Source organism: Anser anser (genome assembly GCF_964211835.1).
Source record: "Anser anser genome assembly, chromosome: 1".
In the NCBI taxonomy this organism is placed as follows: Eukaryota; Metazoa; Chordata; class Aves; order Anseriformes; family Anatidae; genus Anser; species Anser anser.
This window is the reverse complement of record NC_139720.1, coordinates 188,942,621-188,959,579: the sequence shown is the minus strand read 5'-3', so window position 1 is coordinate 188,959,579 and position 16,959 is coordinate 188,942,621. Positions and strand designations below refer to the sequence as shown.

The following is a 16,959-nucleotide window of genomic DNA, read 5'->3' as shown; positions in this document are numbered from 1 at the left end:
TGATTACAGTAGCATCCCACCATGCTACAGCTAGACAATATTTATTATGGTTATATTTTTTTAGGAACGTAAGTCTGAATATTTTCTGTGGTGCTTAGAGGTGTCTTGTGTCCAAACATAGAGAGTGCTGCTCAAAATACAAAATGAAAACTGGGGCACCTGCTGCAACAGGCTTGCGGTACACGTACTCGCTTCAGGTAGGTAGCTTTTCCTATTGGCTGACTCACTTCAGCTCTTTGGAGGCTGAATTTGCTACAGACTGGACACTGAGTAACAGAAACTTTCCACAACAGCCCTTCTGTTGTCATTTGCCAGGTTACATTTTCGGGTGTATGAAGAGGAAAGTGAGAAGCTGTCTGCTGTGTCAAAGAGAAAAAGATGTACCTTGTCAGTTCGTGAACATTGAACTTCCAGGGTGTATCTGGTTCTCGGAATATAACTTCGTAGCTATTTTCACGTGCCTGAAGAAGTACACACACAAGTTTTAGATTTATGGCCACCGAACCCAGGAGTAGCCAATCTTCCACCCCCCCTGAGATTTTTGTTGGGTTAAGAGATGTATCACGCATCTCCAGGAGCCAGAAGGAAGAAGCTCACCATGACTCCCACCACGGTGTCGGTCTGACTCCCTGCTAGTCCATTCCCCTTACATCAAATGATTTGGGTCTCCCAGCAAACCCTGCCTCGGCATTCCCCCAGCACCCTGCTCCCCACGGCGATGGTGCTCTGCCGCGGGAGCTCTCTGGCAGTCACAGAAGGTTCAAGAGCCACAGGTTGGCTGTGCCAACCTAGAGCTTCTGGGAGCGTTGTGCTATTTCCAGTCACTCAGTCTACAGGTCTTGATTTTTTCACGGTAAAGCAACATATTTGTATCTACATATATATGTACATTTACATGTATATGTGTGTATGTACATATATATACACACATACATATATGGCTAACATTTATTGATTGCTTTTGGGGTTTTGATTTGGAGGGGGGAACATTGCCTCCTGCAGACATGATATAACAGCAGAAAGGAGGCAGGGGACTTGATCTTTTTACATCTTGTACACCTCTAGCTGTGATCCCTCACTTGTTTCACAGTCACCCTCAAGCATTCACAACTTCCTCTAGCGCAGTAACATGTCCAGGGTTTCCAGCACCACTATTAATTCTTGCCTCTTCTGAGCTCCCATAAAAGCAATACCTAGACCCAAATTTCTTAACTAACATGATCGGAACCCAAGAACTTATAGCTGTGCATAAGCATGAGTATAATGTTATCAGGCAGGCCATACTATGAAACTGTACTAAAGATATTGGCAACAAATGCTATGTCTGCCAGCACTGATAAAAAGAGATTCCAATGCACCTTCCAAGACTCTTTCGGGTGTATTTTTCACAAGTCATAAACTAAAATTTTGAGTCATATCGGGATATGTTTGTCAGCTTTGGAAACTCTTATATTTGGTCAGTTTCAGATTCAACAGTTTGGAAACTGTCATACTCATGTCACTGTTGAGGATTGTCTGATTGCCAAGAAGCTACAGGGCAAGTTCAAAGACTGTTAATCTTTTCAGTAATTTTGCCTTCACTGAGGTATATAGCTGGCTAGATAAAATAAGTGCATAGGCACCTTTTTCCCTATGTCTTCCCAATATAAATTATTAACTATAATTAGAGGACTGAGGGAAAATGGAAGTAATTATTTTTAGCCTTGTTAAGAATTGTTTCAGTCAGAGCACCTCTGAAATGTCACAGCTGAGCATGTAAAAGCAATAAATCATAGCTTTCCCTACCATCATCACATACGGCTTCATTTCCCAAGCATGGATGTTGGTGTTATCAATAATAACCGGGCTTTTCCCATTCTTCATTGCTTTGCGTGCTGTAATGTAACACATTAAGTAAAGCTAAAACGTATTAAGTAACAGACTGAGCCAGGTCTTTCTAGCCTAGAAGTGTCCTTTCCTTGCCCACTCCTAGCACGCGTGGCTCCCCGCCAGACTTGGGTTTGTAGCTACCACCCAAACACAGAGGTCAGCACCCAGCAGGTGTTTCCTGCAGGTGATGCAGCTGGTGGCTGTGCTCAGTAGCAAGATCTGAAACCCGTGTAGAACACATTTAGACATATTTAGGTAATTACAGCAAGTATGAGTCACTATTATTTGCTAAAGATGTCTGTTTTATGATCTCAAGGTACGTTTGCCAATGCTCTAAGTGAGTTCAGAGCACAGCCTCAAATATGTGTGACATTCTTCTCTCAGACACGAAGGTCATTTCATTCTTAAACTATGGAAGTTTGGAAGTTTTCCTCCTGCCTATCACTAATTCCTCACCGACACCCGCTTCTAGGTCAGGACAGACACCTAAGGAGTTGTAGTGTGCACAATGCCAGGCATACAGCTGTGCTGAGCAGCTGCAGTGCTGGTATTTGCATGCCACCTGCTGTCAATCAAGCTTCAGCAGGGCTACTAATAGTCACAGTTTTACTTTCAAAAATAGTATCTATCACCAACATTTATTCATTTTAAATTCCTCTCTTTAGTGCTACAAAATAAAAACAGAAGTGGCAAATACTTTTTAACCGGTTCACCATGAACTTCAGTGCGTGACACTACTTTGAGATATTTTTATCTGGGGGCTCAATTTAAAGACATACTGAAAAGCGAAACTATGCCGACAAAAGACTGGATCAATTTCAGTCACCTCTCTTTTGGTTCCATTTGTGTGCATCCTCTAGGAAGTCAGGCTCAAACACGTATACACCATTTCTAGTAAAGAAGTCATCAGTACTAAGAACTACAGCACTGGGATAGTCATATTTCATTTGTCTGGAAAAAAAAACACAACACAATGAAAGAAGGATTAGTATATGCAAACACATGCCTTTAACAAAGAACATTGCATCAAGAGCAGTATGAATGCTCTGCAAATTTGCACAGTCCTTCGTTTTGAAAATCCCAGATTAAAGAGATCTGAAAATAATGTAATCAGTAGGTGGGCATGCAGGAGGAAAGGAATGGAGCTTAAAGGCATGTTTGATTTCTTTAATTCAGCAGAGAGATCTACAATGGACTGCCAACAGGAGTCTTTAATCATATTAATAAATTCAATTTTCTGAGTTATTTGAGAAGGTATGAACATACATTTTAAAAAATACTGCTAATCCCATGGAAGTGAGTCTCAAAAGGCAACTCCATTATGGGAGTTTCACTACAGAGAGATTTTTGAAGATAACAAGGAGGAATGGTTTATCATTTAGTAAGGATGGTCTGTATTATCAGCTTTGTCTTGTTCTTTGTTCTTCTTCTTTTTTTGTCTGTAAAGCATGTAGCTCATTTTTTTAATGTACAAGCAAGTATGAGAGGGATTAGTCAACATTTCCTATTATTTTATGGTTCTTTCTGCTTCTCACTTGTCCCTGTTTTACTTTGCCCTCTTCTTGTCGAGTTGAATCATTTTTCTTTGACTTCCATTTTTTAATGTTTTGTAGACAGATTTGCATAGCCTGGCTTGGCAGCCCCAGATGCAGCATATCCATAAAGGACGTAGGTCCCCTGTGGTCAACAGCCAAGGGCAACCCCCTTCTCTTCACGTTGACGCGTGTCCCACAGTGATGCCCACTCACAGCTGGGATGAGATCTGGCAGCGTCCTGCTGCAAGCTGACCGGGTGCCTTTCAGGCAGCGGCTGGCTCTAGGGAATGAAAATGCCCTGATGCAGTTGCTTGAATTTGAAGGATCCTTCCTGCAAATTAGTCCTCAGAGAACATTAAAAAAAAATCTTAATGCAAAACTGGGTTTCTGTTTGTGTTTTCATCCTATTTGTGTCTACAGGCTGAACTGTTTAGTTTGTCAGTCAAGGCAGTGTTGGGAAGAAGAGGGAAGGAGGGAATCTCTGCAAGAAGCCAGGGAGAGCCCACGGCATCATCTCGCTGCTCTCTTATCTCCTCAGGGCCCCAAAAGCCAAGAGAGAAGAAAGTAAGGCCAGTCCAGAAACCTTGTGACTCTCAGACATGAATGTCGCTGCCCTGCTATCTCATGCCACACATGGTCTTCAGCCTGTGACTCATTTCAGCGTCCTCAATAAAACACTGCTCTTCCATCCCCATAAGCTACAAAACAACAATTTCTCAATGCCTTATCTAATTGAGCAACAGCAGGGGAAAAGGTCCCGCTAGGTTATCGGCAAAAAACCAGACAGGCAGACAGAAAAGGCTTAATTCTGTCATCTCGAGCTCTGCTCCAGCCATTTACTTACCAATTTCATCCTAACCTGCCTGCCAGCAGCAATTCTTCGCTCGGATTGCACTTTGCTTTTCCTTGAACAAAGGCCGACTTCTGACTTGTTTCACCTGCACTGTAATTTCCATCGTCTGCTGATTAATTCGTATTATTTTGGGGTAGCCACTGCCACAGGGAGCGGAGACTCGCTGCTGACTGACCGGCCAAGGCCAACCTCACAGCGCCATGCTGCAGCCCCTGAATTACATACTGCTTAGCAGCTGCACGTAGTTACCTTCTAGCTCGGAGGAGATGTTTTATTCACCTAATTACTGCTGGACAAAAAGATACAAAAATGTTTAAAAAAAAATTTAATTTTGATCCCATGCAAATACTTCTTATCGCGAAGAGCATGTGAGCACCTAATGCTTATCTGTTTGCTCTCACGCTGATACACTGATAAATTTAGCTCTGGGTAATTCAGTACCTTACCTTTCCTGTTTCATCCATCTGCATGACAATCTCTTCTCTAGAAAGCTGACTGTGCTAAAATATGTTGTCCCTTTACCTATTAAGATGCACATAAAACTGTACGTATTAATAAAAGATCTCAATACGGTTTTCTTCTTTGGTATTTCCTTTCAAAATATTATCACAGCGCAAATTTTTAAAACACTTCTTAGCATTTTAAATGCTAAAAGAGAGCTCTGATATGTAAGCAACTTAAGCAGTGTGTGATTACCTGTAAATTCAGTTTACTATCTTCATATCCCTGGTAATAAAGTAGATAAAACTGGTAATTCAAAGGAGGAAAAATACGGCACAAAATGTGTTCAGAGCTATGGATTACTGGCACGTTTACTATACTCATACTAAACAAATAAAATCGTACTAATAGCAACTTAACAAAACATTAAGCTTGTTTTGCTGTCTTTAACACTTGGTTTTCTACAACAACCGAACTGACTCCAAAGCTTACAGTTGTTTCCTGCCATCTTGTCCCGTTCTGTTTGTTCTGTCCCTTTTAATTTCACTTGCAAAGAAAAAAAAAAATTCATTTGCTCCCAAGACACTTTGATATTTTGCTTGAGACTCTAGCCATTGACATCTACATAGGACCAGAAGTTGATGTACATTAAAGGCTTTACATTACCCCATTAGACTCCTGACCACTCTGTGCAATGTTAATGCTTGTATTGGAGCTAAATACACAAAATGGGAGGACTTGTGCCCAGTGTTATTTATTAATAAATTCCGAGCAGCACCCATTGCAGTTAGATCAGTAAGCGTAAGCCATACTAAGGACGAAAAGAAAACAGAAATCTCTTTGCAAGGTCAAAGGGTACTTACAAGCTAAGTCTGCACTGAAGAAAAGCCACTGAACTTTAAGCACTGCATTGTGATAAACAGTATCTGTCAAAAGTTCAGTATTAATTTGCCTACACGATATTTAATTGCTCCATATCTCAGCTGCCTTGCAGCAGTTACACTATGCTCTGTCACAGACACAAACCTGCTCTCCTCCCTTTCTTTCCCCTTCCCAGGGGGAAGCAGATTTCCAAGCTAGGTGAAGTACCTCCTCAGACCGATGCAGTTGGGGAAAAAAAAAGCTTTCAGATGCTTATGGCACAGAAGCAGCGAACTGCTGGCAGGGCCCGGGGACTGCTCACACCCTCCGGGAGCCCTCAGTGTGTGCAGAGGCTCCAGCGTCGTCGCCAACTCCAGCATCAGCTGCAGGGACGCCTCTGACCAGCGTGGGCTCTCAGTGCACTCACCTGCTCTTCACCCTGCTCAGGTTTACCATGGTTGCAATGACTAAAAAAGAGCATTTCTGTTGAAAATACAAGTGTACGAGCTCACAGAGAGGGGTTTTGAAGCCTTCTAAGTTATCCATTTGAGGACCTGCTCCCATGATTTATACAGTTTTTGAAGTCCCCTTTTTATTAATAGCATCTTCAGTGCTTTTAAACAATCGATTCCGATTTTAACCGTATATATTTCATCCTCACAGACAACAAAATTACTAGCCAGGATTTCAACTAGCTGGATACAAGGATAGGACTTGAGGGAAGTCCCCACCTTCACTAATAATGTCACTGGAGAAAAAAAAAAGGCCCTGACTGCATTTCATAGGCTGTCACGTTTTTCCATCAGAAACTCCGGAAGTGAATGGATGTCTGATATTCAGTCTGGCAAAAAGATTGGAAGGAGAGTTTTCAGCATTCGTAAAAACTAACAGAACTGTGTGCCAGGCAGATCTCAGGCCTGGTAGAGTCTCAAGATACAACCTCCTTCCAACATAACGCAGATCCTAACGTTTATGTGCTAGCACCGCATACAGCCACTTGTTCTGGTCGCTAACAAAAAGCCTTCCTGTGGCTTTTCAGCATTCAGTTTCAGCAGAAAATGAGAAAAATGAGAACCAGAGCACAGGCACAGCGCTATCAGCTGCCTGCAGTGCTTTGGTAACTTGCAGTGAGTGCCCTGAGGACTCTGACCCGGCGCGGGGCTGCCAGGCACCACGGCAGTGCCTCCACGTCTCGCCGGCGGGACGCGAGCAGCAGCTGTGCTGTACGGCAGCAGGCTGCGTGCGGCGGTCAATATGAGCATTCAGAAGGACCTGAAGCACGAGCATGTCGTATACACAGGTAAATGTTGACAGTGTGTTACCATCTGGAAGCAGGAGCTGCAGAGCTAAGAGGCAAAGTCCGCAAACTGTGCTGCAATTCTCCCGTAGGGTTGAGATCCTGGCGACAAGGGACGGGCTGATTCGGGATCTCACCGATGGCAGGGCTGGAGAAGGGACTGGAGTGCAGGGAGGAACCAGACAAATGCAGCAGAGAGAACTGGAGAACACAAAGCTTATGCCAAGCACCGATTCCTCGGTGCCAATGTATTTTTCGTTTCTTTGTCACCTGTTCTGGATGACTGTTCACGCTATGCTTCATAAGGGAGCACAAAAACAATCCTATTTCAAGTGGTAAATCAACAGCAGTGGCCGACGAGTTACATATTTGATCATGCCCAGCCTAGTGCTTGAGCAAAACTGTTAAATAGGTTACATGTTATGCTGAGTTGTGCGTTTCCACCACAAACAAAGTCTATTGTGGAAGCAGATATGAGCTTGCACGTTGCTCACTTGATTTTTGGAGATGTTTTGGCAAGCTATACCCACTACTGCACCTCAGATACCTGTTTTCTTAGGAGTTGCCTCTGTTTGATCATAAAATATGCACTGTAGAGTTGAGAGGGAGCATATTCAGGTGGAGGATGTTATTCAGATCTGCTGGAGGCTATTGGAGATGTAACTCCTAACTCCCTTCTTCTCCTACCCTGCTGGTGATGTATGGCAAATGGTTAGAGGGAACCAGTTAGGATCACCTAATAAATAGGTGGTTCAGGGATGTGTGTCCTTAACAGTGAAGTAATTGGAAAAGTTTGGACGCTGGCAGTGAGCAGACTAAATCCTCCTTCTGCCCTGACTGTTAAATTCAGGTGGCTCCTTCACTGTCTTTACCAGGAACCGAAAACCAGACCAGAACCGAACTGTCCCAATGTCATTCCCGCTGCTCTGAGCAACTTGGATGGGGAAACAGTTTTAACAAAGATGCTGTAATTATATCTTACAAAGCGGTACCCAAACAGTGCCAGGTGACACTGAAAGGCCAGGGAATCAAGCCCTAAGCCCCAGCTCGCTCCTGGACAATAGTCTGGTGCAACAAACCGACAAGGGGATGCTCTATCAGCGAGCTGCAGTATCACTGGTGATAACATTCACGGTTCATGACATTTCTGAGCGCAGTAAAGGCATACAGCTTGCAACAGAAATAGTAGCTGACATGAATAATGAATGAACGGAGACGTGTTAAAGCACCAGAAGAAACAACAGAGCGAAGGTTAAAACAACGGCATATACTGATAACCAAGAGCACAGTTAACAGCTATGAAACTGGGAAACGTGCTCGTCACGCACACACCGATACAGAACAATGACTTGCCACTAGGAGACAGGAGAGAAGGAGGATGGCCAGTGGGTCCTGCCAGCCTGCCGCCACCCTCCTCCTTCCAACAGGCAGAGAGCTGTAGCTGTAAAGGCACCCAAAGTGGGAAAGCAAAAATAACAGCCAAAAATCTTGCCTAAGATTCATGGAGCATGATGTAAGCAAAACTCGGAGGCAAAAAAAAATGGCAACACGGTAACTGCTAGAGGACATAAAAAAAACCCGCGTTGTCACCACCAACCAAGAGGAACCTAGAAGAAAAAGCAAAAATGGGGCTGCTGAAGGACCTTGTCCTTGCTGATTTTGTCCACACCACCTGTGCACATGTACCCTGATGGTTGCAAATATTTGAGTGTGATATTTTGAGTGAAAAACGTCAGCGAGAATGAATTTGAATGAGTAAAATTAGCTTACCTGCAAATTTTTAAAGTAAGTCTCACCTTTCCTCACCAATTGGATCTCACACTGTGCTTGTTGTACCAATTCTCTACAAACATATTCTTGCCTAGCACATTACAGTTGCCAACACCAAAAGATACACAGTGTGGGACGTGGAAACAGCAAATCTCAGAGTTTCTTGGCACAGTCCTTTCATAATCTGAGAGAGCTAACGGAGAGGTGCTAAAGGCAGTTCTCGCAGCTGCCCTTTGAGCCATGTAGCGTTCATGATACAATCAGCAGGGGCTAGATGCCGAACAAGTTCTTCAAGCATTCCCCTTACGCGGGCCTAAAACAATGTTTACGATTTATTTTGTAAATCCATCATTAATAATTAAACTTGCGTTTTGACCTGAAAAAGAGAGGCAAGTTATTTGCATTGGCTGAGGATACGTCCCCCAAATCCCTCCGTTCATTCTGGCACGCTCTCCTCACCGGGAGGAAACCCACGGTGAACGTTCATCTTTTGGTGGAGGGCAGGGGGACACCAGGAGCTTTGAGATACCAGGCTGGTCGCGATGCCAGGCTGATCGCGATGCCAGGCTGGGGCTATGCTGTGTCGGGCAGGCCGCGGTGCCACCCCACAGCACTGCCCTTGGAGCTTTTCCACCTATTTTTCACCGTTCTGGGAGCCTCTTCTGCCTCTACCTCACACCGCTGGGGCTCAGACAACACGAAACCAGAAGTCCCAGCCCTTGGCAATTCTCGCTGCGAGACAGAGGAACTGCCTTACCGTCGGCAATTAACCACAAGATAGAAAGCCCTAGCCCGGTACTTTTTACAGAACACCAAATACCGTGGCTGGGGTGGTTTAGGGGCTTACTGGAATCGCACCTTTGGGCACAAATCCCTTAAAAACACCTTCCCCCATGCGATGGGCAGCGTGTCCTTGAAGCAGCTCCCCGTGGCTGGAGCAACGAAGCTCCGAAGCCTTTCCGAGCTTTCTGCGAGGCTCCTGCTCCCCTTCCCAGCCAGCAACACGTCCCCGCAGCGCTCAGAGGTGGCTCCCACACCCCGTTTCCATTTCCACCTCGCAGCCCAGCCTTGCTCGTTCCCGGTTTCGGAGCAGCAGCGAGGGGCGCCGAGGACCCCCCGGCACCGCCCCGCTGCACACCCCGGGCTGTGCCGGGCCATTTGGGGCTCGGCTCCGGCAGCCTGCACAAGGGCTGGCTCCTTGCCCTCCACCGGCCTGAGGGAGCCAAGACCCTGCGAGGCGAAGCCCTAAGAAGCCCTAAGCGGATGTCACGGCACCAGCCTCGCCCCCTCCTCCGGGCCCGGCCCTTACCTGGCCAGCGTGCTCTTCCCGGAGCCCGGCAGGCCCCGCAGCAGCACCAGGCTCTTGCCGAAGCGCCTCCGAGGCGGGGGCTGCAGGCTGAGCCCCCCCAGGGCTCGGAGCAGCCGCTCGTCCATGCGGCCCGGCCCGGCCCGGCCCGGCTCGGCCCTGGTTGTGCGAGGGCCGGGCCCGGCCCGGAAGGGGGAGGGAGGCGGCGGGGAGCCGGCCCCGGCCCCTCCCGGGGAGGCCTCGTACAGGGAAGGGCTGGGCTGCCCTCGGTTAGCCCGAGGGGTCGGCTCTAATTACTAAAAAGTAATTAATGTGCACGTTATCCAGGTGGGAGGCTGATGCTGCCGGTGCTGAGAAGCCCCAGGCTCTGGCCCCCGTACTCTGCCCCGCAGGCTGGGGAGAAAGGCGGTCACCACAGCATGCCAGAGCTGCCTACGGTACCCCAGCTTTGGATTTGTCTACTTTATTTCTTTCGCTTTCTTTTTTTTTATTTCTGATGGAGCTACTGGATTCCACCCAAAAGCGGGCGAGGATTCCAGGCAGCCGCAGCTAAGTGACTGCGCTGCATTGCATAAGCAACCCCGTGCATCAAGCTCACCGCTTCAGCTTCCCTCTTTTTTTTTTTTTTCCACATGCATTACCACATGAGAAACCACAGCGAGTTTAACGTGATTTATTTTCCGTAAGGAAAGCCTGACCTGCTTTAACATTACCACCGTGCAAGACAAAGGAAGAATACAGTTTCCACGGAAAACAAAAACACTCGGTGTGGTGTCACTCGCCCTCTCAGAGCCATACAAAACAGCAGCTGCAGTCTGGTCAGAAGCCAGGCTCAGGCATACTACATGGACACATGTCCATTTAACTACAGACACTGCAGTTTTGGCTCTAAGAGTTTGCAAATAGTATATATATTGCACATCATAACACACACTATGCGCATATGCAACACACTATGCGCAAATAAGGTGTTTGCATACCATATGAAAGCTTAGTTCCCCCGATGTGGCACACCAAATATTGTAGTAATATTTTAATTACTTTGAGAAAGTAAATCTTTCAAGATCAAAAACCGGCATACTCTCCACCACTAGCTGAATCAAGAGGAAAAAGGTGGCAGGAAATAAGATCTATAAACTTCACAAATCAAAGCTCCTGTCAGGCTTTTAAAGTACACTTAAAATGGCAACACCCTTCAAAACGATGAAACAATTTATCCATACACAAATGCTGTGAGATTTTTGAAAACGGTTTTTATTTCAAGCATTCTGGAAGGTCAGTATTCAGTAACAGAAAATAGATGCATTCAGAATTATTTCTCAATAAATAAAGGTAGGAAGAAAATAGTAACACTTCGGTGACATTTTCTTGAAACCAAATCGACTTTTCTGTTGCCACGGTACATCAGGTTAAGTCTGAAGCTGAGGTTTTGACCAGCATGAATTACCTCCCTCCCCATTACATTTTCCGTAATATGCTCCTTGTAGAAGAGCAGTATCTTTCCAACCAAGGAAAGGAGAAAATCACACACACACGCATGAAAAATGCATCAAAAAGTATAGTCACCGAGTTTTGCCAATGGTGCAATATAAAGATTTATGCATTTCTAAACTGCTTACGTGCAATATTTAAGTAGAGAATGGGGGACACTGGCAATTTAGACCTCAGTGCAGCTTCAGTCAGGCACTGCCTTTTCAGCTGATACACAACGAAAAGGGTGTAGGCAAAAGATGAGAAAGAGGAGACAAATGAAGAAATGGTTAAATATTCTGGATCTAGAAGCCACAGATGTGGGAAGTATTTCTGACAAGTACACACAACCTAAACTTGCTTGTTTCTCTTCTCATTGATCTTTTCCCACCCTTTTCACCAGAAGTGAGGTGGTATTTGTCTTTTTGTCACCCTCCTCACTACGAAGAATTTTCCAGCCTTATCAATGAAAGTTTATCTCATAATTGACAAAGTTAGTTTATAAATTTTATAAGTTTACAAGTCTATAAATTGAAAGTTTATCTCCTAATTGCTCTGATTAAATGAATTTTCTCCTTAATTACTTTTTCTTTCCTGTAAGCTATATCCACAGCTGTCCTTCAGTGATACTTTCCTCCATACTATCTTCTTCTGATTTCTCTTTTCACCTCCCTCCCTTCTTTATTGCCTGTCTCACCTTCATTACTTGCTATTTCAGCAAGCAGACCTGCTTTTTGTCATAAATAGACGTCCTTTGTGATCTTGCCCTGCCCCCACCAGCCTCTTTTCTTTCTGGTCCTTCACAACACACCTCGCTTTCTGTTTTCCTCCTCCAGTTTGTGGTTGCTTCCTTCATTCTGCAGGTGAAAGTGGCAGACACCTCAGCATCACGATCAAGGCCAGCCTGCAGTGCTCCACATCCAGGCATCACAGCACTTCAAAGATATATGCACTGAACATTTGGCAACATTTTAGGGACCACAGCCATACATCAGGTCGATTTTGTGCTTCTCCAGAAAAGTGAGAGAGAGCTGGCAGAGAAGCCTGGCCCTGTTTACAACCTCCACAGAAAGAAGAACATAGATGAATCTAACCATACCTTGGGAAAACACAAAACAAAACAAAAAAATGATATTGTGTCTTAAAAACATGGGATGAAATTTGTCACTTAAGCAATTTAGCTCACTTCACATATGTAATTATTTCTGCTGCCTCTGTGGGCTTTTTCCAGAAATTTGCATGAGCAAAATTTTAGATTTTATTCTTAAGTGCTCATCAAATTCTGCTGCCCATCTCCCTCAGGAAGCCATCACTCCACTAGGGATACTGGGATAATTTCCTCAGTAACAGAACTGTTACCAGTAAGGTTACTGTTCTGGTTGAAAAGTCCTTAATTTTGAAGGAAAAACCCAATATAAAACCAAATAATAATAAGGAAAGAACTGCTTTTAGTTTAAATTTCTCCTTACATAAGAATTTTAAGTAAATACAATGGCAAAAGGAATACCTCTAACAAACACGAAGTCACCTATTACCGGTGTTAGTTATAGGTCTTATCCGTCTAACACAAACCATACACAATTTTCCTCCTGTTTGAATCAGGTCTATAGCAGAACTTCCTTCTTATTTCTACAGTCCCAAATGAACCTAGTTGGAGGGAAACATGAAGCATCATTTCAGGAGAAAACAATGTAAGTTGTGCACTTATGGATGAAAGAATGGGAAGGAGAGATTGATGAAGAATTCTTCCACTTGACATTATAACGAGATTGGGAGGTAATTATCAGGAACAAGATGAAAGGTAAGAGCAGGCAGAAGCAGGATAAGACATGTAACTAAAAACAGAAAAAAAAGCCATCTTTCCCTGCAGGCAGGCATCGTTACCAGTTCACATCCCAGTTCCTGTAGCAAAATCTGGGGTCCTCAGACAAGTGCGTTAAACACCAGAGCCTGACGTTCACACCTCATGTGGACAGACACCTCCTTCGTGCTACTTTCAGTATCCTCGTATCATGCTCAAACGTGAAGAGAAGGGATACATTCCAACCGGTGTCAGAAAGTGACCTTATACTAAGCAATAAAAAATTATCCCAATTTTGACAGAGAACTTGATATTGGTGGAGGAAAAAAAAAAAGCAGATGGCCACAGATTCACACCAAAAATAAGTCACACTGGTAACTTTCTTCCAGGTTACTCCTTACATTTAAAACCCTTGGTTGCAAACTGAAGTCCTTCCACGGTGGAATCAAAGTGAGAAGTTTCTGTAATAAAAAAGAGATTTTGCTGAAATATCGCAACAAGTTCAGCCTGTAGAAAGACTTTAATGGTTGCAAATCCGATCTTCAGACTAAAAAGAGTTCAGCTGTCTGATGATTTACAAAGTCTATTTCTCTCTTTCATACTTAGCTGTTGATAACTTTTTGAAAAAGTGAAAAAGAATGGAGAGAAAGCAGACAATAGAAAGCATAGGAAAAAAATTAAAAATGCAAGAAAATGGGAAAAAAAAGAAAACATGGATATCAAAACTAGAGATAGCACAGACCTATAAATCTTGAGATTTAAAAATAAGGAGAAGAGTAACATGGTGGACATTTTCTTTTATATATATATTTTTAAATTTCCTCATATTTATTATTTTTCCCTCTTATTTATTTTTCTCTTATTTTTTGTTTCCTCTTATTCCTGCTACTAATTATGATCTCTAAGTAAATTTTAGGCCAGGTCTTCCTGGAAAGCACTGTAACAGGTAGATGATTTTTTCTGGTTATGATTCTGGGTGTTTTTTCATGCTTCTTGATATTTAAAATTAGTGGTTAAATGCCAAAGGATAGAGATTTATTTTTTTTTTAAATTATCAATTTAATAAAGTAGCAACTGTTAGAGTCTGACCATGGGATGATACAGCATCTTCTGTAGCAACAGTGGAGGACTGTTTTCTTGCTTGCCTTCTATTTTTTCAATTATTTTTTCATGCTAGCCAAAAGACAGAAGAATCAGTGAAGTGATGGATTTGTGGCCTTGTTCCTTCCATTTCTCAGACCTTCCACATTCTGAAACTCTCAATTTATTGTGTAAACACTTAAGCATTGAAACAGTTGAAATTGGCTTAATGATACGCTTTAAATCAGATATGCTTAAGTGATACTCTTTTTAGAAATTGTTTCAAGTTACAAATACAAAAACAGACTATAGAGAAATGGACCTGCAAGTAGGAACTGGAAACAAGATAATCTCTTTTAGCCAACTCATGGAGAGAAATGTTTAATCTCAGGAACTGAGAAGGAAAACCAAGTTTTAGTATCAGTTAAATTCTTATGATTCCTGCTTTTCCACAGAACGAGGAAATGTGTAACAGATCCATTCTCAGTGTTCAGGTATGAATATATATCTGTGTATATTGCTTTTGTCACAATTCTCTTTCCTGCTCAGTTCCCAGGTCATCCTTGTTTTTGCCACCATCACACCTGCGACTCCTTCATCTCCTGCATCAAACAGAAGCCAAAAGTTTTAACATCAAAGGTTTGGGAGTCTTGTTTCCACCCTTCCTATCGCTTCTTTTTCACCACCACTGACATCTCCTGATTTGACCTATTTGCCAGCCATCTCACGCTCACTTTCAAGCAGCTTTCTGCTGCCTTACGTGCCTGGGAAGTGCTCTCACAGAGAAGTTAGGAGCATCTGGTGGTACACAACGGGCCTGTGCACAGCATCCGCTCAAGCGCGGAGGTCTGCACATCAAAGCAACTCTGCCTGGTAAGCAAAGCAAGTGCACGCATGGTCTGCATACAGATCTGCACTAAATACACAGCCCTTTTCACACAAGCGGTTCTGGTAATTCTTTACTCATTTCATCTTCAGACCCATCCCACAAAATGTTCAGTTCTCAACCAAGATCAGCTTCTGCATAAAGTCCCCTGCATCGTGCTACCAACACCTGTAGCAGTGCAAGAGCAGGCTACGCAGCTTTAGGAACGAACAGCTCTTTCTGCTCTTTTCAGAAGCAGCATTAGCTTATCCAAATTTAAACCATTGATGAAACTGCAGTTTGATGAAGTTTCCTATTACTCAGCACAACCAGCTTTCTCTTCTGCCTGTCCCCGGCACGTTTTGCTGCACCTTACCCTGTGGACTGCATGGCTCTAAGAATTCGTTTCAGCCTGATGGTCCAGACTGAACTCTTTTTGAATGTCAGCTCTGCACTGAATCATACAGCTGACCTGCTTTGCTCCGGCTGCAGAAGCACTGCGTCCAACAAAGGGAGATGACAACAATATCACGGCCAGGAAAGGGAGGACTGATAACGTATATCATCAGGAGACTTGTCTCACCAAAACACCTGCCCTGCTGGGCTGTCCTGAAGGAAGTGTCCCTGCAGGGAGTTACTGCAAAGCGACCTTTACACTTCAAACACAAGCATGCCAGCTTTTATTTTGTAATAATAAATGCAGATAAATGCTTAAACTGCAATCAGCTTTTGTCATCTTGTTCTACATTTGCATTGGCATCTGGCACTGTGGGTTCCTGGCCTAAGGAGACCTACACAACAAAATAATATGCTGTTTTCACTGATCTCAGCTGTTTTTATTTTTAAATCAGGATCTCTTGCTTAATCTCCACAGCAAATACTGATGTACTGCCAACGCTGCAACAAGGAGCTCTCAAAACTGCTTGAGATTAACCCTGTGTATTTACAGAGGAACACCACCACTGTTCACTCTCCCATTTCAGTAAGAATAGCCTTATGAAACATTAATAAAGAAGCAAGATCATCTGGCTAATAACTGAGTTACACTTGGCCAGTAATGCTTAGTTATTCTCAAATCTCACACTATCATTCCAGTCCCTCTAGCTCTCCATTTATTTTCCATGATTTAATAATCTTTCAATAGAAATGAATCTGTTTTCTTGCCTTTTTTTTTTTTTTGAAAAGAAGTTCTGACATTTGATGAAATTTAATCAATTTCAGCATTTACAGAGGTTCACTGGGGCAGTTTTGCAACCACTCTGACACCATTCTTGGTAAGTTTGCCCAAATCAGCAACTAGAAAATATTGATCGTGGGGTGAGGAAAGATGACCCTATCCCTCAAAACCGGTGTAAGGTCCTATCGATAACCCTAAGAGATGCTTTTCACATACATTTGCACTTGGTTAGACTGTATACAATATACAAACTCATCTAAGTTTGCCAGCCCAGCAGAAAACTTTCCATTTCTTTCCTGCAGATTAGCAAGTTAAATTACTCCCTTTATGTCAGCCAGCGAGTGCCAGCACTGACAAATTGGAGAACAGGGCTGGGAGGAAGAAGGGAGCCACCAGCCTAAAGCCATCCCACCTCTGGTGTCTCCTCCTCTCCCTCCAGCAGCTATCAGGACTTTTCCTGACTCATTGCAGATGCTGAACTGGAAAAAAAAAAAATGTCGCCATAAGACTTGCTTTTCAAGGCCCAGGATAGTGTTCCGGGTGGTGGCATGGGGCACAGGATATGTTTCCAGCCATCCGGTGGTTGCTTCCACCATTGTAAGTACGTGGCGCTTGCCGTTGCGGGTTTGAGGGA

The 16,959-nt window shown here is 43.8% G+C and overlaps 2 protein-coding genes and 1 long non-coding RNA gene across 10 annotated transcripts in view; all 3 read right to left on the bottom strand.

Moving 5' to 3' along the window:
* The window catches only part of N4BP2L1 (NEDD4 binding protein 2 like 1), a 29,172-nt gene extending 18,615 nt beyond the window's left edge, over positions 1-10,557 (bottom strand). The window contains exons 1-4 of one of the 3 annotated variants that reach the window (XM_083810419.1): positions 9,936-10,557; positions 2,696-2,820; positions 1,786-1,874; positions 385-461 (exon numbers count right to left, since the gene is read on the bottom strand). In XM_083810419.1, coding sequence (XP_083666545.1) covers positions 385-461; positions 1,786-1,874; positions 2,696-2,820; positions 9,936-10,060 — 416 coding nt within the window. In that variant the 5' untranslated portion in view covers positions 10,061-10,557. The remainder of the gene's footprint in view (positions 1-384; positions 462-1,785; positions 1,875-2,695; positions 2,821-9,935) is intronic. The other 2 variants (XM_083810420.1, XM_083810418.1) reach the window with 2 other exon arrangements.
* LOC310886193 lies at positions 2,827-8,620 on the bottom strand. Of its 2 annotated transcripts, none has more exons than XR_014575240.1 (3): positions 4,704-8,620; positions 4,249-4,546; positions 2,827-3,748 (listed from the first exon to the last, which is right to left on the bottom strand). It is a non-coding gene; the product is annotated as an uncharacterized lncRNA (long non-coding RNA). The 2 variants fall into 2 exon arrangements; XR_014575241.1 differs by having other exon boundaries at positions 2,827-3,684.
* Positions 10,558-11,166: 609 nt separating the features above from the next.
* N4BP2L2 (NEDD4 binding protein 2 like 2) overlaps positions 11,167-16,959 on the bottom strand; it is a 50,708-nt gene continuing 44,915 nt past the window's right edge. For all 5 annotated transcript variants that reach the window (XM_083810339.1, XM_083810340.1, XM_083810338.1 and 2 more), the window contains one exon: positions 11,167-13,664. The gene's annotated coding sequence lies outside the window, so the exon portion shown is untranslated. The remainder of the gene's footprint in view (positions 13,665-16,959) is intronic.